At 45.4% G+C, this 23,470-nt stretch overlaps 1 protein-coding gene across 1 annotated transcript in view; it reads right to left on the reverse strand.

The window, feature by feature from the left end:
* The window catches only part of LOC118774227 (sortilin-related receptor-like), a 71,461-nt gene that overhangs the window by 47,006 nt on the left and 985 nt on the right, over window positions 1-23,470 (reverse strand). Inside the window, exons 2-5 of the mRNA XM_036523405.1 lie at window positions 2,998-3,114; window positions 1,093-1,221; window positions 582-743; window positions 121-188 (exon numbers count right to left, since the gene is read on the reverse strand). Of these exons, the coding sequence (XP_036379298.1) occupies window positions 121-188; window positions 582-743; window positions 1,093-1,221; window positions 2,998-3,114 (476 nt within the window). The remainder of the gene's footprint in view (window positions 1-120; window positions 189-581; window positions 744-1,092; window positions 1,222-2,997; window positions 3,115-23,470) is intronic.

Raw genomic sequence — 23,470 nt, forward strand, 5'->3', positions numbered from 1 at the left:
CTCACAGTGCAGGGCTCTTTTGACACTCTGTGTGAGGTAACAGCCCTCTTCAGAAAAGAGAAACAAACATTTTAACAGGAAAAAAAAAGACACGATTGTGAAACAGAGCGGTGACCTTACCAAAAGTAGGATTTGACATGTTCTTGAATCAGCACCCACGTCTCGCCAAAGTCGTCCGATTTCCACAGCTGCAACAGCGCAACATGTTTAGTCACGACCACTGCGAGCAAGATTTTTCACTCTGTTCAACCTGTTCTCCACAACTGTGGGCTGGTCAAGAAAAAAAGTAACTGCGATGAGATTTTCTAATTGACCATATAATGAGGTAAGATCGAACACAGTTGTTCATTTGGGTGACAACCGCCATTAATTTGGCCAAGACAAGTCACCGCCATTAATAATCAGCGCAAACTCATCCCGCGTTGTAATTAAGAGGGGTGACAGAACACTGACAAAATATGAGGAGAGACATACGATTCAAACGAAATGCTGGGAAGACTGTAATCACTGTGCCATCCTTTACTGGGGTGAACCGTACTGACTGTGCGGGCTGAGAGTGGTGGTCATATGGGATAGCGTACCTGTTTGTTGGGGTGAGAGCTGTCATAGCCCAGTGCCAGGTTGGGTCTAGTGCTGTGCAGCAGCAGGTCGGTGGGCTTGAAGGGGACTGAGAAGCCCCGGACGGTCTTGCAGAAGTCGAATGTGTTCCAAAGATAGCTGTTAGCCGTGTCTGCGAAGAGATACTGCAGACAGAACGAGAGCGAAAGCGAGAGCGGGTGAGAGAGAGAGAGAGAGAGAGAGAGTAAGATGATCTGAAGTCATAACCGCCAACAGCCATGGATTACAAGAAATTACATGTATTAATATCCTTAGCTGACACCCTTGTCCAGGGTGATTACAGCATACAATAGACTATTATGGAAGCCTTGGAGGTTAAGTGCCTTCCTCTGGGGAACAGCTGTACTACTTTGGAACTCTGGGATTTCCAAGTGTTCATCAGAAGTCCACTTCCCAAAGCACTGCTCCACATGTTCCCCGACCCCTGTCCTTTCTCACGCACAAACACACCCGCCTCCCAGCGCTGACACTAACCCTCTTGTTATCGGCAGGACTGTGGTAGAATTGGGCAATGGCCTCCTTGTTGCCCACTTTTTCACCAGAGAGCTGGAAGTTGTTTGAGATGTCCACGAAGGCGGTGCCGTAGTCATAGGACACATAGACCTGCCATGGAGAGAGGACCAACGGTAAAGCAGCGGGGTCAATGCGCAGTGACAATCCATCTCACACTCCACTGCTACTGACAGCACTGCAAACCTTTCACCCTCCGCCGTCCAACACTTCTCAGAAGAACCGTTTCAGTGAATAGTCTTTGAGGCAGGAGTTTTTTGGAGGCTGCTTTCACGTTCTCCCTTTTTTTTTTTAAAGAAGGAACAGTAAAACTAGCTCATCTTAGAGCAGGAATTCTTTGTTTACACGCACCAATTCTGCCTGTCATCCTAAGTGTTCTACACTGTTGTTGGTTTTATTTTCTAGATATTTTCACATGACATCCAAATATAACTATGCTATACTAATCATGTTAAAATACAATTGACACTGAATACACAGCAGAAAAGGTCCAAGAAAAGGAAGGCTTACAGGCAAGATTACAGTTACTGCAGAAAAAATTGTTACACGTCATTTTCAGGAAAGCAACCACCCAAGGGAAAAAATGTCTATCCATTTTGTTATGCTGTTCTCCTCTGAACTAAATGCTAAATGTTGCTCAACTCAGTTCCACATTTTAAAAGAATGCCAGTGGGAAAAAATGAAAAAAATCTACTTCAGAAGTTTCTCTTTCAGTTTAACTGCCTCTACTGGTATGGTTTTAAACGTTCACAAAAATCAAGAATGAGGAATGAGCTGAGAAGTCTCACTAAACATTGTTATTCTTACTTGTAGTATTACAGCACTGTCCATTTTTGCACTGAAAATGCACCTGACGTATGCAATTCTCAACAAATGAAGGCATTGCTACACATATTCTTTTAATACCAGAAAATTGAGTATCTTCTAATACCACTAAAAATTAGATGAAGAGAAAAAAAATGCTGACATTCGTCAAAATTGACAAAGCAAAAAATGAAATCCTGCCAAGCGTAGATATGTATTAAACCTCAACCATCTAACATTATAGCTTGTAGGCTGTTAAAGCAGAAGCATCAAACATGACCACAAAATGAAGGATGGTAATTAGAAGAGAGGGCCTAAAATTGTCCTTCGCCCCAAAAACCACCCATCCCACCCCAGGACAATCTTCTACGGTAACTCGTGACATTAAGCTATTCGGAGCTTGCGGCAGGCCTTTGACAGGCTTTGTGGTGGCAGACGTAAGAGTTATTGGTGTGTATGGTAATGGCGTGTATAGTGGGAACAGATGGGAGGGCTTAATCCAGCCCTTAATCTGAGGAAATAATATGAGACAGGCTGGCCAGATGTGCTCGCAGCCAGCCCCTGCAAGCACAGCTTGGCCCAGCCTTTCCAGCTGGAGGTCCCCGAGTTTCAGCACATCAGAGAATTATGGGACAAATCTGTCCATTTCCAAAGGGCCTGAAACTCCGACTGGGGTGGCCACTTACCAGCCTGCATGTCTGCAGAGCCACAAAGACACTCCAGACCTCATCATTTATTAATTTTCCTTATTTAAAATTCTGGGGTTTGTGCAATAAATATGGCACCATATCTGTAGTATTACTAATGTCATTATTAATATTGTTCCAAAATGATGACCAATTACTAATCTTATTTGAATCACTATTACCATTTCCCTAAAGATTATTGCTGTGTAACATACAGTACTTACATTGAGGGCCCACACAATGGAACACTAAGCCACTGAATAACAGGAGAGGAAAAATGATGGACACACTGGTTTTTCAGGCAGGAGGTGTTAGAACAGAGGGAGTAAGCCTGGTGAATGAGTTAGCAGAGATGAGCTGCCCTGGTGTGCGGACTCACCGAGCTGGTCCTGGGCCCTGAAGCCCCACTGCTGTCTCTGGCTAGGGCCACGATCACGTTGCTCTTCTCCCCGGCCCAGTGCACCACCATCTGATTGTGGGAGTCGTTCAGCTCGGCCTGCAAACACAAGAAAGAGTGTCGCTCACGACTGACATTTTCTCTCCCGGTCATGCAGAAGACATCAAAGATGTAGAGCAGCGGTTTACCACACTGACCTGCCATGAACTGAAACCTGACAGCACTGACATTTGATCATGCATGCAGTGACCTGAAGCGTGACCTGAGTTGAAGGACCTTTTACCTCCTCCTCACTGGTCCACAAGCAAACCGTAGCCTAGCTGCATTCATGTGAAGAATGTGGTATTTGTAACGTTAAGTTCAAAATAACCCCAGGTTTCAGACATAGAGTGATGTGCACTACACTACACTACACTGTTGAAATATACCCAAACAGCAAGAAAACCATATTGAGCACTCTGCAATATCAGCACCATGACAAGACTGTCTGATTGACAGCACAGCAACTGAGCTGGGCGCTGTACAATATCAGCACCCAATTCAAACTCACCAGAAAGGGCAATCTGCTGGCATTCACACCTGCCCACCCTCTCCGACAGCTCAGTTCTGACACTGTCCCACACCAAAACTGGACTGACTCCATCTGTTACTCCGTTATATTAATGAACGTATTAAATAAACAGACAATTTAGCATTGCCCACGGGGCAGCTGGCCTCCAGGGCCACAGTGGTCTAACCCTGCTTTACACTTGTAACCAATGAGCTTCCAGATCTATGGCATAACAGGCTACCTACTGCCCATGTAGATGCAGGCTTAAACCCAGTTTATCTGATGTGTGTGTGTGTGTGTGTGTGTGTGTATGTGTGTGTATGCGTGTGCGCGTGTGTGTGTGTGTGTGTGTGTGTGTGTGTGTGCGCGTGTGTGTATGTGTGCGTGTGTGTGCGTATATGCATGCTCCTGTCTCAAACTCTAGCCACGTTATCAGTGCCTCCTCCACCAAACTCATTGCTCGCTGCACAGCCAGCAGCTCCCCACAGTGCTTGGGCGTTTGCCCCGTACACCCTCGCTGCGCCTGCAGGTGTGCGTTACCTCTCAGCCCGCTTTAATAGGCCGCGCCATGTCCTGTGAAACAACAGCACAGCGGGACATCCACACTGAATTAAACGTGAGGGTAACACAAAGGGACAGGGTTCGAATGCGCTTCCCAAAGTGCCGAGATCAGAGCGCAGGCCCTGAAAATAAGTGTGTCACGTTCGCCCGCCCTCCCGTCTGGACTCCCCGCTCCACCCCGCCAGCTCTTCTATAATTTACGACGCTGCTGGAGAGACTGCACTCTAAAACCCCCCTCTCCTGCCTCTTTTTTCCCCTTCCCATCCCTGTTTCTCAGACCATTTATCGTCTGTCTAACCCTTTCCATCTTTCTCCCAATTCATTTATCCAAGAGCTGAAAGCCAAAGGTATGTCTATCATTCAGCTGGTGCCAGAGAAGCCAGAAAATAGGCACATTTACCCTATACTCCAGTAAGACATTGTGTTCCCCCTTCACCAAACGGATTGACTGATTAAGGTGAACAAAAAACTCAAGTCAATTTTAAAAATAAGCCAATCTTTATACACTTTGTAGGATCCACAACCCTCCGAAGTTCAATTGTTCACAGTATAAAGAACTAGAGGGACTACACTTCATGAATCTGTGCCCCCTTTGGTAGCCTAGGTGATATACTTTACGTGAACAAAATAAGCTGAACACAGCTGTGTTCACAGCTGTTCAAGATTATTACAGAAAAATATCAACGCAACTCTTACAATGTAGACAGAATCCCAAAGTCAAACAAAGGACAAAAATGGGTACAAGCTTTCCCATTAATGGCACCCTCTTTAAACGGGGTTTTGACTGCGTTTTCAGTACAGGTGGTGTTAAGTACAGGTGGATGTTAACTTAACGCAACGTCTCAGCATCCCTTGGGCACCGGCAGCAAGAGGAAGATGTCATACATTCCCCTGCTGTTAAAGCAGTTTCCCTGACGTTAGGTACAGCAGGTGCCAGTGGGGTAATGGCACAGCTAAAGAGAGAGAATGATGGAGCCATTAAGGAAATACTTTAATAAATGAGTGCAGACGCTGGCAGGAACAGTACTCCCCGGCAGCCCGCCGCTTCTCTCCGTCAGCTCAACGGCACCCAGGACCTTCGCAAAAAATCTGCAGGTACCATTTCACGTCATAACAGAGACTCCCGATGACCCCCGATTTGAATCCGGTGATTTTCAGCAGAGAGCTGAAAAGAAGCCCCACTCAACACAACGTTTATTTTAAAAAGGGTATCGCCTGTTTTTCAATGAACCTAAAGATGAGTGGCACAACAAAAGAGTGTTGTCTGTTTTTTTCGCTCCCTTCTTGAGTTCCAGAAGGTCAGCACCAACAATTATACTTGGAGTGGGTGCTAATATCAAACAGGCTGGTATTTTTAGAAAGTACTTCAGCCGCGGGGACAAATAAGAGCCCTCTCACCACTAACAGCACAGCTTTTTCTTACTGCGCACCTTCCACCTGAAGGCCTCGGTAAGCATCTCAGACAAAAGGACCCAAAGCAGCCTCGGGGTTCAGCTGAATTGCCATTATTGGGTAAAGTCCTTGTTTGATTTTTTTTTTTTTCCAAGGCTTTCAAAGCAAAGAGTTCTCCTTCTTCAGCCATTTGACTGCTGTCTTACTGAACAAGGTGAGTTCACAGTGTACGGAGACGCTCACATATATTAACAGAAACGTACAAAACCGTAGCAGCACTGTGGTGCATTGGTGAGGAAAAGGGGTTGTAATGTAAAGGTTGCTGGTTTGATTCTCATTACTAACATTGGACCTGCAGGCAAGATACTTAACCTGAATTACCTTGCCTAAATACCCAGTTGTATTAATGGACAACATGAAAAACGGCAAGCTCTGAAATTCTCTCTCTGGATAAGAGCACCGGCTACACAAACGTAAAGGCAAAGAGGGAGGGGGACTGGTTTACTGGAGATTGTGCAATGCGAGTTCTGGCCTTGCCTCCAAGCTCTGAGTGAGGCCTCTATCTACACAGACCTCTCAGGATGGAGAGAAAGGTCACACAAAGACAACGAGGGTGGCCCAATTCCCGCTGACCGCAGACATCAGAGTTTACTCCGAGGAGCCCGAACGTCAGTCAGTGCGGTGTGCATTCATCTTCTCTTACACAAACCACCCCCGACTGCGGTTCTTAGCAGGAGGAGCATGTAATCACCCATGCTGACCACCTGGAATGGGCACAGCTACAGAGAGACAGGGGGGTCTGAATGGATTACATTATATTACATTACATTAGTGTCATTTAGCATTTATCCAGAGCAACTTGCATCAGTTACAGTTTTTTTACAATGTTATCCATGTATGCATAAACATACAGATGTTTATTGAGGCAATTGTGGGTTAGGTATCTTGCCCAAGGGTACTCTAGCAGTGCCCCAGTGGGGAATTGAACCGGCAACCTTTCGGGTATGAGCCCTGCTCCTTAACCGCTATGCTACACTGCCGCCCCTGATTAAAATGCACTCCACTGTTGAGGGCTGCAGTGCTAAGCATCACTAAAGCCTACAGGAAGTAGGTGCTCGCAGAAGCAGTTATTACTGCTCGTAAGAGCCTCACACTACATGACCTTGCCCATTACAACTTCGGCACACGCATGCAGACTTTCAGACTGCAGCTTTCAACTCAAAAATGGACTACATTAAGGTTAAAATCATCCCCAGTTTAAGAGGCCATGTGACTTCCGCCTTTCATCCATCACTCTCTCAACAACGCCAATCAGAGCCAGTCAACCAGTTTTGTTACCAAACAGTTTGGATAAGCTTACACCAAAATGCAAACAAACAAACAATTATTCAAGAATTTTCCCAACATTTCATGTGACCCCAGCCCCCCCCCCCCTCCACCACCATTCCGTATTAGGAAACAAAGATGGAGGCCTAAGCCCACTTTCCTATTTTAAACAGTCATATGGTTTCTTTGACAATCCTCTTAGCTCACTCAGTGTATTGGCCAGCATGATGTCATTAAACTGAAAGCCCAGCATTCTTCGTCACTGAGGGGGGACAGATTAAGCTTCCTCTCCCGTCTAAATCGCAACTTGCAGTATAACCATAATTGCATTGAAGAGTTGGCTTTTAACACACGGAGAGGAAGCACAATGTTCACACGATACGACTCAAACTTAGCCAGCATGCTCAGGAACACCGGGCTGTAAATCTTTTGCCCTCGAGAGAGAAGTAAACAGTTAAAATTTACACATCAAACACAAAGAGCTGAGGACGTTGAGAACACAGAGGCGTTTGAATGCAGATACAGGAACAGGGAGGGAGCAGCCAGACTGCTGTAAACATCTACCCTGCTATCAGATGTGGGAGAGGACTCTCAGATATCACATGGAGTACCATCTAGGGTAGACTGGTTCAGGGGCCTTGTGGTTAGAGTAGCCCCAGCCCTGACTGCAGGAGTCCGGCATGACAATCTCTTGCCAGGAGATACCAAAGACATTAAAGACTGTACCCACTGTCTGTCTGCTCAGAACTCATAGGCACAAGAAGAGATGGATGAGGGATGAGCCCTGTGACCGACTGGCATCTCGTCCTTGGGGGGGTAAGCTAAGATCAGCTTCACGGTATGAAAATCAGGATAAGCTCTGCATTGTCTTCTTTTGGACCGGCTTCCATCCGGCTCACTGGCACGATCCTTGAGAAAATCAGAGCAGGTCTGTGACTTAATCGGAAGGGAGGGTGTGTATCCGCTTAATCATCCATCACACTGACCTTGCAGTATCTCCATCTAACCTCTGTCTCCCGCACAACAATAGCGGGGAAAAAAATCATGGAAAAGTCACACCAGGACAAGGAAAAAAAGCGCACAGATCTAGCGTCTTCCATTCAAGCGAAGAGTCACTAACCCTATTCGCTGAGATCTTGAAAGTGCAGTAGATATTTCCTGCAGAACAAATAGGCCATTTGACTTTCCATCCAATTAATGACTTCAGATAAGATGTTAAGATGTTAAATGAGGTGGAATGAAAACCAGGAACCCCTGCAGCCCTTGAAAACCAGAATCGCCAGCCCCTGCTGTAGGGGACTGATTTAAAAAGCACCAGAACGATCGTTTAAGAAAATATGCACCAGCAAGAATTCTAATGCGATAAGCCCCCGAACAAGAGGGTTTTATTTAGCACAAGAGGAAGGTTTGGATCTCGCAGATTGAACTGTTGATGTTGGATGAAATAGCAGCTCTCTGTGGGCGGTATCGCGCTCAACAGGGGAGGAAGAGCGGCGTCTTCTCAGCAAGATACCAGAGATAACTGACCCAAATTCTCTCAAACACGCCGCAACGGAAAACTTTTTTTTTTTATGCAACATCCACGAAGCAGCCAGCACTCTGAAGGAAAATTACAGTGGGAATTATAATAAAGATCTTCTTTCTACAAGGTACAGCAATCCTACAATGCCACTGATTTCCTCTGGGGCAAGAGTGGACCAGTCCCTAGTGATGTAGAACTCGCCAGAACAACACTGATAATGGTACCAATAAAATTTCTTTTTGGGGAAGGGGGGGGGGGGGGGCATGGTGTTCTGTGTTGGTCTGGCAACCCCCCAGGCCCTTAATTACACTTTTTCATAAGCTTATGTGGCTGCATTTGCAAGGAATTCCTCAAGTCCCAGGATGGGGGAGCTCAGTGAATGGCCTGTTCTGTCTCGGTGTGTCTCATTTCCCCTTTCACCCTTCCCTATTTTCTTTTTCAACCCACGCAGATTTAGCAACATTTCTTTCAGCAGGAAGGGTTAAAATGCTCACAGGCAAAAAAAAATCAGGAATTCTGCTTGTGAGGGAAACTCATTTTATGTGCACCTGAACGAACAGAGTGTCTGACAGCAGCGATCGCGTCTCCTAGAAACGCCGGCCATCTGAGGCAATGACAGCTTCCGTACTGAAACTGAACTGGGGAAGACGATCTGTTGCTTCTCCCAGCTGAGGGGACAACACAACTGAAGGAGACAGCAGTCCAAGCCTACACAAGGTGGAAATGCTGAGAAGCCTTCAGAACGGCAGCAGACAAACCGGCAGGCGGAAGTAGCAGGTGCTACACAGTCAGCCCCCAGTTTCCCTCTGCAATGCATCTGTTCATGCTGGCAGCTCTGCCTTCTCTGAGACACCATTCAGGTTTTTACGAGCGCACTGTAGAGCCGAGAGTCCCTGTCACGTCGTCAAGCCTGTTCGAGGAAGCAGAGTGGCACATTTGTCGAGGTGTTGTTTGTTTGCCTGCGTGGGTGCGCCTTCGCCTTAAGGCTAGACACATTTACAACCAGCACTATAATAACTAGGAAAACAGCACCTAACTCGACCGCAAGCAGATTAAGCAAGATTACAGCAATGAGAGGAGGGACCATTCATCCCGGTTCAGTCATTAACTTATTTTGCTGTTGCTGTGTGCTCGAAACCTCAGTAAGCCAAAGCTTTGTCGGCTCTCTGAGAAACTGCGTTGGATTCTCTCCTCCCTTCTCTCTTCCTCACGCTCTCTCTGCTTCGACACAATCATCTTGGCTCCTAATCCTTCCCCCGTTTCCATTTTCCCCTCCTCTGTGGGAGGGAAATTAGAGAAACAAATGACTACATTCCCCTTGATTTATTTTTACAGAGCGGAGCGTTAAATGGGGTGTGTGGATATAATCTGCCATCACGTTCTCATGCATTATTCAGCAGGCGAGGAAGAGATGAACCACAGGGTAGGCCAGTGTGCGCATGCCACAAACAGATCCGAGGGACTGAGCAGATTACATCATCTCTGCAGCGGCAGTACCCACAACAAGGGGGTCAAGCCGAAATCACGTGCGGCCGATTCAGCCGATTGCGGTCCAGCTTTGCCACACGCGCCCGCACGGCCTTCGGCCTCCGTGTATGTTGGCGTCGGCTTGTGAGCGTGCATCAGAAGCACGGAACCTGTTCGCTGGCATAAATCTGATCCCGGGATAAGGTCTGCTTGTGATTTGTGCCCTAGTCCTTGCAGGCTGATCTGCCTCTCCCCCCAACCTACAGCGGGTCATTTGACACTCCGGCCGCCTGCTGATTTACGAGATGCAGAGCCCGGGAGACAGAGTGAGCGGGTAACCGGCCGCAATGCAGCGCGTGTGCCTGCAAGTGTGTGTGTGTGTGTGTGTGTGTGTGAGTGTGCAGGAGTGTGTAGGAGTCTGTGAGTGTGTTTGTGAGTGAGTGTGTGTGTGCATGTGCGCACGTGCGTGAGTGTGCAGGAGTGTGTGAGTGCGTGAGTGTGTTTGTGAGTGAGTGTGTGAGAGTGTGTTTTTGAGTGAGTGTGTGAGTGTGTTTGTGAGTGAGCGTGTGTGTGCGTGAGTGTGCAGGAGTGTGTGAGTGTGTTTGTGAGTGAGTGAGTGTGTGTGTGCGTGAGTGTGCAGGAGTGTGTGAGTGTGTTTGTGAGTGAGTGTGTGTGTGCGTGTGCACACGTGCGTGAGTGTGCAGGAGTGTGTGAGTGCGTGAGTGTGTTTGTGAGTGAGTGAGTGAGTGTGTGTGTGTGTGTGTGTGTGTGTGAGTGTGTTTGTGAGTGAGTGTGTCTGTGTGTGAGTGAGTGAGTGTGTGTGTGTGTGTGTGTGTGTGTGTGTGAGTGTGTTTGTGAGTGAGTGTGTCTGTGTGTGAGTGCACAGGAGTGTGTGAGTGTGTTTGTGAGTGAGTGTGTGTGTGTGTGTGTGAGTGCGCAGGAGTGTGTGAGTGCGTTTGTGAGTGAGTGAGTGAGTGTGTGTGTGCGTGAGTGTGCAGGAGTGTGTCAGTGTGTGTGTGCATGTGTGTGCCTGAGTGGGTGTAACCGGCAGGCATGCAGAGAGGGAGTGAGAGGGCTGCGAAAAGGCTTTCCTGCACATAAATCAGCAGGAGCATCTCACACTGTTTTAATCCCCCGCCCCCCCCGGAGACAAAGTGAGACAACAACAAGCAGGGGTTCCACTGCGAAAGAAGCCAAAAATCTGACTGATATGAATTTTGCAGCTCGATATTGTTCGTATTGCTAATATTCTCTGCCAATCTGATTCTGAAACTGTTTAAAAAAAGACCAGCCTTAGCTGACTCAATTCTTGACTGCGCTGATTATGTCATCGGGTTATCACTGCAGCCGTGGCTGTTACGTTGCTTTCAAGACACAGTCTGCTAACAGATCAATCAGAACTGACACCCATAACCCACGAGTACACAAGGGCCGCAGAGAGCTCTGAAGGTGTGCGCGAAACCCTGTGGTTTGGCGGTCATGCCAACTAAATTGTCATTTCATCAGTCAAACTGAATGTCCTTTTTCAGGTGTTTTTTTTGTGCTACATTCTTTGCCTTTAATGACATTGTGTAGAATCACTGAATTTACATCTGCATGCTTGCATGTCTGTCTGTGTATGTGGCTGTGTGCTCACATGTTTACAAACACGCATGCATGTTCACATGAGGAGACGTGTTATCTAAGCCATTTTCCATATGACGTTGACAGCCCTTCAGGTAATATGTGGTTTGATGGGCTTCATTGCCTCCTGGAAGTGTCTCCTGAATCCACTACAAGTTGGTATCAATATGGAAATAATAAAAGGGAAAATCTACCTTCTGAGATGCTCAAAGCATAACTTTGAGGCTACTTCATAACAGTAAACGTGTCACATCTTTCCTTCAGTGACAGCCTGTGTTTGTTTTATTTTTTGTTCCCCTGGGTTCATATTAATGTCTCCGCTGAATGGACCGTTGCTTAGCACTGCTCCTGTTGTGCACTCTCACCAGGTAACAGCTATGAATAACCCAAAGAACCCACACCCCTACAGCAGTCAGGCCCAGACACAGAGGATGATCTCACTGGGCGACAGATGCATTCAAGTGCACTGCTCTGCTCGAACCCAAAGCCAAAGAGAGAGTGTTCACACACCTATGGGCATTAATAGGCCAAGATTCCCTGTGACCTTGGACGGCAGGCAGAGAAGTCCACCAGGGAAAGACTTGGTCCCGAGTACCAATATTACATTACTGTAACTTAGAAGATGTTCTTATCCAGAGCGACTTGCATAGGTTACAATTTTACATGTCATTTATTTATACAGCTGGATATTTACTGAAGCAACTATGAGTTAGGTACTGTACCTTGCCCCAGGGTATTGGGTAGTGCCCCAGTGGGGAATCAAAACAGCAACCTTTCAGTTACAAGCTCTGCTCCTTACCACTATGCTACACTGCCACTACTGTGAAGGGGGCTTTTTCATCAGCATATGTTTTTTCCATGTAGTTCCAGTTGGAACACTCAGTTAACAAAACTATTTACCTCTTCTCTTACTACCGACAAGATACATGAACAATACACGATAAAGGTAGCAGTAACATTCCCGTCTTGGGAAGTGGGGGGGCTGGTGTTCTGTGTTGGTCTGGCTACCTCCCAGGCACCTTAACTACACTGTCTCATCAGCTTACAGGGCTGAATTTGCAAGGAATTCCTCAAATCCCAGGATGGGTGAGCTCAGTGAATGGCCTGTTCTGTCTCAGTGTGCCGTTTCCCTCACGCCGAGTTCTCACGTTCATCACGGCTCACCTTTCCCTCTTTTCTTTTGCAACCTACACAAATTTAGCTACAGTTCCTTCAGCAGCAAGTGCTAAAATGTTCGCGAATAAAATCAGGAATGCTACTTGTGAAGGAGATTAATTTTAATGCACCTGGAAAGCACAGAGTGTCTGACAGCAGTGTGTCTCCTAAAAACGTCTGCCCTCTGAGGTAGGTGAAAACAAGGATCGTGCGTCATCATAATGTGGGGAGTTTTCAATCTGTCTTTTGTTAAAGACCTCTGTCAGCGGAAAAACTGGCTTTGTCTGTGTCCTGACTGAAAACTTGAGTGACTTCTACCTGTCCATTTGTCCAAGGAGCACTAATGAGTGAAGCAGATTAAGGTGTATGCAGGATATGTGCCCCTTCATCTGAGAGGACCAACGTCTGAGGTGACTTTGGATCCCTGTGCTGAGAAAAAAAATCCTCCAGTGTAGCTCTCCTGAAACCTGGTCAAACCTGAAACATGGTCAAACTGAAATCTGAAACACGGTCAAACACGGTCAAACTGAGACATGATCAGTTACATACAGTAGGCATATTAGCTGAGGGGCAGGGCTCCACACTGAACATGAAGCTGCTGTTGGTGGTTCTGTGAGGTTTCAGTGAGAAGCAGGACTAACTTGCTGTTTGACATCTAGAAAAATCTGACTCAACAACAATGAAAAACATGATCACAGTGAGGGTGATCCAGTCTAAAGTTGTTAAGACTGCAGATTCTGGCTCTGGCATTGAGCTCCGTCTATTTCAACATTAGGGTGCTGCGTCCTCACACAACACCCAACTAGCCAGCTCCTTGCTGTGCAAATGTGAAATTATTAGCATGGTCTATCATAGCATGGCTTAACATGCACTCAGTCGTGCATATAATGTCCATTAAATTGAAATGAGCCACATTTTTACCACAGTAGAGTTGTGTCTATCTTAATGTCCTGCATGCTGCATAAAATGGAAATGGTTATCTAATGAAAAATGCAGGCTACCCCAGTATGTGGTGGGCTACTTTAGTTCCCCTCTACACTACCTCTTGTGGAAGTGATTTTTCTACCCCTGCATCACGAGCGTAAGCAGGTCTTCAGACTGCAGCAAACAGGGGCTGTGTTTCTTCAAGTGCTGTGGTTTCCTCACTGACAAACAACAGGAAGCAACACAGCTCAGCTGACTGCAGTTCTGCGCTGATGGGCGACTTTCGCAGCTGACACAAAACGCACAGAAACAGTGTGTCTTTTCGAAACAGACGGCTGTGCACGCACACGTGCACGCTAACGCATGCAGGCAAGCGTGACCAATGCTGCTCGCCCCCTTCAGAGACCTGCAAATGTTTGAGATGATGCAACCGGACTGCCAGACCAGCACAGGCCCAGCCTGAATGCCACAGCGGCTCTGACTGTTCCTCCCTTTAACTTCCTCTTCCTTTCACAGCTCATATCTGTCACTCGCAACAGCTGATATAAACTTTGACCAAATATGCAGTGTTACAATAAAGAAAAACCCAAAGTCCAGAGAAGGGTAACAGGCATAATGGACATCCCTTTGTCCCTTTCTGTTATGAAATTATGGGAATATAAATGCAGAGAGGGGAACACAGAATTCTGGGCCCCATCTGCAGTCACCAGAGCCCGCTGCGCTTGTGATCCTGGTCTGCTTTTATCAAACATCAAATACGTTTCTTCCCCAGACTGCCATTATGACACGGTTCCTAAGACCTCTCTCTGCATTACATTTCCGCCATCGATCAGTTAGAGCCAAAACAGAGAGCCAGAGGGGTCCTAAAGCCTTCATCACGACTCATTGGGGGATTAGATTTCAGACATGAGGCATGCAAAGACATCAGCTCCTCACAAAAGAGGAAGAAGATGGAATAGAGTTAGGTTTTCCTTCTGACGACAGGAATTTCGCCAGAATTTAAACAGAACTAAACAACTCTACTCTACATGCGCTTCATGACCTTTCACTTTATTTGACATGTAAATTACGCACACAAATTTATCTCAGGAAGAATGACAACCCCACTGGTTTCTCAGTTTCTACACAGACAGCCAGCATGTGAAATTTGTTTGTGCCAGGAAGTGAGAATGGACTGGATACTCGAGCACTAACTTCCAGTAACAAGTTAGTTATTTTTACCACCTAAATTTTAGCTCTAACAACATGTTTGGGTATTTGAGCTATCTTGGACCCATTAATATGAGAATAAGTTTACTGGGATGTTATTTTGTGAAATGAGAGCTGAAATGGACAGTGATCCTTTCAACTTTGCTACTCTCTGCCTCCAGTCCCCAGCAGACACAGAGAGGGAGTTTGAGCCTCTTCCCTGCAGTTAAAGGTGGAATCTTGTCTGTGAAAGGTAATTAACTTCAGCTACATGTTAAGTATTTCAGACAATAAATTGGGAGTCTGCTAGAAAATCCACACACAGAGATTACAGAACAAAACATTTAAAAATCATGCATATTGGAGCTTTGGCTCATATGGGAAAAAAACTGATTTCAAAATCTCAATGCACAAACCAACCAAAGTCAAAAGTGTTTCAGGAATTCTGATCTTGTTTAGAACAGACAGACAGTCATGACTTGAACTGTATGACTACACAGATTTCAACAGGACAGCTTTGCAGAAGTAGATGGACTGACCACAGGGGTCTGAAGTCCCCTCAGATGAAGGGGTGAATATCCTGCACACACAGGCCACACTTTAATCATTTGCTCTCATTGGTGCTCCTCTGACAAATGGACAACATTAAGTCACTCAAATTTTCAATCAGGACACAGACGAAGCCATCAGTTCCTCACTGACAGAGGTCTTTAACAAAAGACAGATGGGAAACCCTCCACATGATGATGAGCTGTTAGCCTCGTTTTCACCACCTCCTTCAGCCACTGCAACTGCCTGAAACCCACAGCTACGTCCTTGCCTTACTGATGTAATTCCAACATCCCCAAACACATACAAACACATGCATCCATCCACAGATGGATCAGTGCCTTACTTCTGAGATGGTTGATTGAGGTGACCACCTGACCAGTCTGAGGAAGAGTTTGATGAGGATGTGGAACTGCAGCTAACCAACTGAATAAAGCCAGATTGGCCTTTATAGTTAGGAAAAGCCCAGATTAGCCTAAATGAGCTGCATGGGACTCAAACTCTGAAACCTCTTCTCTGGCCAGCTCCAGCTAGAGGGCTGGAGAAGGTGCACCCAGGCCCTCCTTCACTCCATACTAGGGTCAGAAACCTTCAATCTGCTTCAATGCACTGACCATAATCTTTAAACTCTAAGACCTGTGTCCCTGTCAAAGCTGAAAGAGCCAATGTGAAGGTGAGTGCTCTTTAGATCAGTGGAACTGAATGAATTTTCCCCGCGCATTTTAAAAGGTGCCAAGGCATTTATTTTGATTAACTATTGTACGAGGCACTCACACTGCTGGCTGCATCTCAGCTGAGAACATGGCCCCTGCCCCACCAATGACACAGCAGCCTCCAAGCCTCAATCTGACTGTACACTTTTAATGCTTGAAAGAGACAGTGATTTGTGTTCCTCCAACATGCCAGAATACAGGCATAAAACACGGGTTTCTCAAGTGCCTCTAGCATCACAGCCACAATGAGCTTGCAGACACGTACACGTATCTCTTTATGTTAGCATTCTGGACAGGCAGAGGCTGTTTTGCATCAAATGCATAATTCAGCTTCTAGAACCTTTCATGCATCGCAACACTCATGATTGCATGATGCAACTCTACTGCTCAATGGGAGGCTAATGCTATGTGCATGGTGTTTTTAATGAAAACGCTTGCTCACCCTTGCTAAGAAAACATCACCACCCTTCCTTTCACAGCTCTGACTCTAGAGGTAACAGCTTGATCATAAAAAACAGAGGATCTAATAATCACAGTGTCACTGCAGTGCATACACCATTATTAAAATGGTCAGCGTTGCTGAAAAACGCAAGGTAGCAAGTGCACGCAAGGTACTTAATTAAAACTGTAATAAAGATGTATTGTGGTTTATACATTATAAAAAGAACACAATTAATTCATTCTTTTGCGCAGAGCCATCTGAACCATGCAATCGCTGCTCTACCCCCAGTACAGAGAGGATTAGCAGCCTTCCTACTGTTATTAGATGTTCTTGAGGCTCTGCTTCAATGATACCTTATAAACCTGTCTGAAATATGGGGCAATCGAACAAGAAGCAGGTGGATGAGAAAATACTGCTTTGGGCAAGAGACTGCAGGTAATTGGAGATAAGCAGATGGTGAAGAAATAAAAGCCACCAATATCTCCAAACTGTGAGAGTTTCCATGCATCATAAAAGATCCTATCTGTTCTCTATCCACCATAAGACAGAGTCTGGGCCATAATCAAACTGTAATTGATACGACAAAAGCAATAAACAGAAGCCGTCTCACGGCTCACAGCAGAGCCTCTTTAGCCTTTCACATCTCCCCCTGATGTTGCCGTGACTACAACTACATGGAAGGCCTAAATTCAAAGGTGTGCGTCTGCATTGTGCACTAAACAATGCCTGAGATTAATTAGTTCCCTACATTCTGCACAGTGAAGCCGATGCCCCTGGAGCTTCTTCAAAGAACCAGATGACCAGATGAGTGGATTAAGGTCATCCCGACACACAGAGAGTTACAATCGCTCACTGCCACACCCAGAAATTCGCACGCCAAGGGAGAAGTAAAGAACAGAGGAGAGGGCAAAAGGAAAAGGAAGTTATGATTAGGTCTTCAAAGGAGGTCATTGCCATAGACAGCGGTGACTTGCATGGCCCCCGTCCAGCTCAGTAATAACTCTTTAAAAGTGAATTTCCTCTGCGCAGTGTGGGGGGGGGTTATACTCACAGGCTGCCAGATATGAGAGAGGAGGACACCGACTACGCTAAGAGGGCAGGACGAGTGCAGCTTAATAGACCTAGAACAGCAACGCACCCAGAAAGACAAGGCAATGCATTTCTGCACAGGCTGTGCTTGTTAGGAGAAGGGCAAGAGGGCCGGAATTATCCGGCACTCTCCGCAGTGTTGTCACGGCGTTCCAAAAGGCCGCCGCTCGCCGGGACGGAATCAGAAGTGACAAAAAGCCCTGTCTGCGGTCGTCAATTTAGCAAGCTTGTTCTGACAGCGCCTTCCAAGGCCGTCCGTCTGACTCCGAGGGAGCAGAGGCGTCTTGGCCTCCGCAGCCGGGGGAGACAGACAGGTTGGGCCAGGTTTGTGCTGACTGTCACAAGAGGTAAATAATGGTTTAAGTACCTCACTGGCTGATTAACACAAGACTTTCTATCCCAGGTGAAATGGAAACTTTATCGGTTTCCGCAATTCGACATGCCGGGTAAGAAAAACCCTTCTGTTTTTTTTTCTTCCCGTGCACAGTCACACAGTGGAGCGCCTGCGGACATTTTTTTTGAGTAACTCGTTTCAGTTTTCTATAGCCTGACTTTTAGGGAAGTTCACTGTCCTTCACTCAAAACAGGTCTCCAGGATTTGGAATATGGACCAGGGCAACGACCCAGCACTGGCTCAGACTGTTGATACATTAAACCTGTGGCAGCTTCTCACTTTCAGACTTGGACTGTTAGCTGGATCAAGGGGGATCGGACCGGAATTTGTTGTATTTGTTAGTGTTGGGCGCACAAAAGATACAGACCATACCAAGCTCACCTGTGTAAACACATCAGAATGCTACAGGGCACCATCCAGGCATGACCTGTCTGTGTCTGTAGAAGCAGTGCTTCATTATTTGGTGAGGGACACCTGCTCAAATACCTTCTAATTGGAGGAAGTCTGTGCTGTAACACTTGGCCTCGGCTGGTCAGATTCATCCCACAATTTAGGCCAAACTCTGTAAATGTAAGTTTCTTTCAGGCTTTACAGAGACACAGAACCACTGACCTTCCCCATGGACACTAGTCATCATGGAGTGACACTCATCACTACAAAGCACAGGACAGTGGCATCTTTGTCATGATGCAAACTTCATTTTGGGAAAGACATCTAGCATGACTTCAGCCATGGGACTCCACGCAGGGGGTCCTGCTTTTGATCAGCTTCTGCAGTTTAACGCCAGAACTTACTGTGAAAGACTCATTTCATAAAATTTCATAGTCAACGGTATTCCCGTGATCCTCCAAAATAGCCACGTTACCAATTTGTTAACTCTGTCCTCAGCGGGTTTTTTATGGTCTAGTTTTGAAAAGCAAACGAGGCGCTTATCGCGGTCTCTCAAACAGTCACATTTAGGCCTTTGTGTGCATCTTCCCACCTGACATTTTACAGAGCTGTAAATTTCCCCTAAGCAATGGCCATTCAGAATGTTCTCCTGTGACTGCAGTCTTCGTCATCGTGTATGTCCAGCTAGACATGGTAAACTTTACTTAATTTCTTCCTTGTCAGTGCGGACAGACACACCTTTGTTTTCTTCTCCAAACTCCTTTTGATCAATGTCCATAAGTGCTACGCAAATACACCCGAGTGAAGTCAAACTGAACTGCAGAGGCAAACTGAAACAGCGTTAAGACAACGCTTCACAACTCTCCACCCTGTCACTCAGTCTGGCCAAGCTGCGTCAAGCAGAACAGCGCTGTATTGTCGTGGGCCACTAACACATGTGAGCATTAGTTCGAGGTCTATTTAGACCTACTCTGCTAGTCTCACACGTTGATTTATTCGTGTATCTTCAATCAAGTTCAATTCTAAAATGATTTATCTTAAATGAACTATCATTTCATTATTTAAGCAAGATGTCTTACTTAATTCTAAAAACATTAGCCTAAACCTAGCCCAAGAAGCTAAGACATGTAAATCAAAAACAAAGCGCACTTCAGTACGTCCTACTTTTGTTTACAGGTCAGAGCGAGTGACCGTTTAATGTTCAATGTCCATGTTAGCACATTTCCCCACCCCTACACCACCAATTCAACGCCTGATAAAAATATCACAGTCACTAACTACACTGCCTGGCCACAAAAAAAGTTGCACACTCTGATATTGTGTTGGACCGCCTTTAGCTTTGATTAGGGCGCGCATTCGCTGTGGCATTGTTTCAACAACCTTATGCAACGTCACAACATTTATTTCCAGAGTTGAGTTAATTTTTGGCCGAGATCTTGTATTAACAACGGGAGAGTCAAACCACTCCGTAAAGTCTTCTCCAGCACATCCCAAAGACTTTCAGTGGGGTTAAGGTCAGGACTCTCTGGTGGCTAATTCATGTGTGAAAATGATTCCTCATGCTCCATGAACCATTCTTTCACAATTTGAGCCCAATGAATCTTGGCATTGTCATCGTGGAATATGCCCGTGCCATCAGGGAAGGAAAAATGCATTGATGGGATAACCTGGTCATTCAGGTACATTCAGGTACTCAGCTGACTTCACTTTATTGCCACATATCATTGATGAGCCTAGACCTGACCAACTGAAGCAACCCCAGATCATTTGCTTATTTAAATGCAAACGGCGACTTTTTTTTTGGTCAGCCAGTGTATTTACAACAGTTTCTGTTGAGCAACAAGAATGCAAAACTCTGCTCATGACAGTGATGAAGCTAGTTTCACTTTAGATAAACTGGTTAGGCGAGATTTACTTTTCCCTGAAATGGTATGTTAAAATGGAGAAACCACATGCCATTGATGGGATTTTGAAAAACTGCAGTGTTTTTATCCATTCCTGTCATCCTTCTATTTTTGGCTCACACAAAAAAAATGAAATGATCAAAGGTGTGGAGATCCATGGTTAGTTTTCCTCCCTTACAGAGGTCTCATCACTATCAAATGTGGTGTTGGGTCAAAGGAACACCAATGACAGACTAATACCCCTGAGCTGGAACCAGGCTAGTGTGAGCTGGAGCAAAAACTACTGGACCTAGTACAGCCAAATTACTACCTCACACTGCATTACCAGAAATCAGACCTATAGCACATGATGGCACACTGAATTCTGGCTTCTGCCTAGAGGCAACTGCCTGGACTTCAGCCCAAAGCTGAGGTTTTCCATATGACTTCTATCCATCTCTGAATGAGTGCCACCTCTTAAATCCTGTATTGTGAATTGTGAGTGTGACTATCTGTGTATGTGTTGCTTTCACTCTGGCTATTCTGGCTCTTTCAGTCTGAGTGAAGGGCTGCTGGTTGTGCCTGCTTATTGACACCGAGGAGCTTTCACCCCATTAAAGTACAAAACAGGCAAGGAAAAGGCAAGCAAGATCGCCTAGCCCTTTTTACACCTAGGAAGCCACCTCTTGTTTTTCTGCATTGATCCTGTGTTTACCATTCAGACCAGAGAAGTTACAACACCATTAAAACAGCTCTGTCCTGGAGTGTGACTGTACAAAGCCCCCTTGGATCAGATCTTGAAGAGGATGTGACATATCCATAAATGTACACAGGATTTTTGAAGGCCTGTGTTTCAAGAGGTCAATATGTGTAGTAATATTTCTATTTCAGTGTTTCAAAAACACAAAATACTTGTTTAACAAGCACACCTGTACACAGAGTCCTCCAACACTGCCTTCTTATTCTGGATCTGAACACGGATTGAAATGGCTAAATCGGCAGCTTCATAAATTTAATTTGATTCAGCTTGCAGGGCAGCTACCAAACTTGCCTGGCAACCAGCTCACAAGCTAATTAGCTAGCTAATGTAGAGAGGCTTCCAAAATAAAACTTAGATGCACATGATGCTTTTCAACACACAAACCAAAGTGACCCCAAACGCGGAAGTAAACAAACATATTTTAGCTCTGTGATTGTCCACCCACGCTCCTGAAGACTGATTTGACGTTGAGTGCACATACCATGTTACACACCAGCTTGGCAATTCGAGCCTGCTCCAACTCGTAGTGAAGGTGATTCTTCTTATTACCGGCGTTACACCACCTCCAGTTTAGTAAGAAAGCCGATTCAAGGAAGGTGGTGCAGAACCAGCTGGCACAAACTGAAGTGAAAGCAGCTGGAAAGCATCTGGGTGTTTATTTTACTTATCAGTATCTACATTAATTGTATCCATAATAACACTGCTTTACCTGCCTCTGACAGATCATCTCCATTGCTCCGTATCACTTATGGAGGTAGGTGGTAAAAAAAAAAGATCTAAACTAGACCTAAACAACAAGGAACTGTTTTCAGACTCGTTGTCTCCCTACTCCATATCTCTACTGACGGCCTTTGGAAGATGTCTAGTAGTTATAGCTTTCATATGGCTGTTTGACACAAAACCTTAACTTTGAAACGAGAGACTGCTATGAGGTATGGCCTACCTCTATCCAGCTCCCCCAGCCCACATATATCATATGAGTAGAGGCTAAAAATGGACCAACTACATTAGAAGCTTCCTCACAGACAAACTTTGATTTGTGAGAAGTATACCAGGGCTTTCTCTCCAGTATGTGACTGCTCTGCTTTCCCTCACAGTTTTTTGCAGCCAAAAATAATTCTGGTACAGAAATACAATGTAAAAAAAAGCACAGGCACCATGAATGATTTGTCACTCAGATCTAACGGAAAAGAACAAGATTTGTTTCAACTTAAAGTTCAGCCTACAAACCAGAATTATAAACGAGCATACTGACCTACTGTACATCATAGATGATAATTTTATTAGCTTTTATCATACTCAGAATTGGAATATTTCTTGGACCAGGGGTATTCTACAGCTAAATCAGTTCAACAGTTCATTATCTGACTGAAGAAATACTTGCCAGAACATGAAGTATGTTCATGCTCAAGTTGATCTCTGTTTTGCATGACTTACTCAAGCAAAAACACAAAATCAGTTTTTCCTTCCAAAAATGTCTGTCTCTTATACTGGTACACAATGCTTAGTATATTTCCATCACAGCCACAGAGGAACACAAACCCGTCAATTACCGTTCTGTTTATACTTGGAAAAACATTTTAAAATAAAATAAAATAAACACATTAAGTTTATTGTGGGGCTGAGGTTTGCAGTATGAATGATTTAGGCAACAGCAAACTTCGAAGATTCAACGGTACCAAAATGAACCAATTATGGCTTGATATTAATTTATTTTAATCAACAGCATGTAGTCTAAAAAATGCTGTAGATATGAACATGAAATGGATTAACAGGCGGTAAGCAGGAGACTGAAACACGATAAGCACTCGCTAAACGTGAGGTTTATTTTGGAAACTTTCCCAAACCCTACATAAATGTAGATAGCTAGCCCATATCACGGTTTTGCGAGATACAGAGGGAGGAAGCGTCAAACAGCGGCCGTCTACAGCTATTCAGAAATGCGGTGTGACGGGGCTGCAGCGGCGGTGTTTGGGGTAAGGAACGGGAGCGTGTCACGCTTTGGCTGGAGCCGCCGTGTTGTGAAACAGGAGTACACAACATCGCGGGGCGTGGTGAAGGGACACAGAATGCATCGGATTTCACTAACCCTTATTGCCGAGATCAAATCCAACTTGTAAAACACAAAATCAAATTCCAGCAGGGTGTTCACGTGTTGTGCGTCTGTTTTACCATTGATGTGTTTTTTTGTTTACCTTGAGGTTTTAACAGCGCGATCTTAAACCTAGTCCTACGTAGCTGGTTATGACTACTTCGAAATTGTGTGAGACGCCGAACAAAGCAAGGACGCTTTTTTTTCTCGGGAGCTAGACAGCCAGCTATAGGTTTCGCCTGTGCCTGGTACAAACCATTTCGGTTAGCAGGAAGCAGCAATTCTTATATGACGATCTACACCACACGTTAGGCTCTAATCTAGCTACTTTCTTTTGTCGTTTGCAAAATAATATTTGCTAACATCTGACCTTTTATCAACGGAGTAAACATAACCTGAATAACAGCCATAAAGACCTACTACCTACATGCCTAA

This window comes from Megalops cyprinoides, chromosome 3, assembly GCF_013368585.1.
Source record: "Megalops cyprinoides isolate fMegCyp1 chromosome 3, fMegCyp1.pri, whole genome shotgun sequence".
Lineage (NCBI taxonomy): Eukaryota > Metazoa > Chordata > Actinopteri > Elopiformes > Megalopidae > Megalops > Megalops cyprinoides.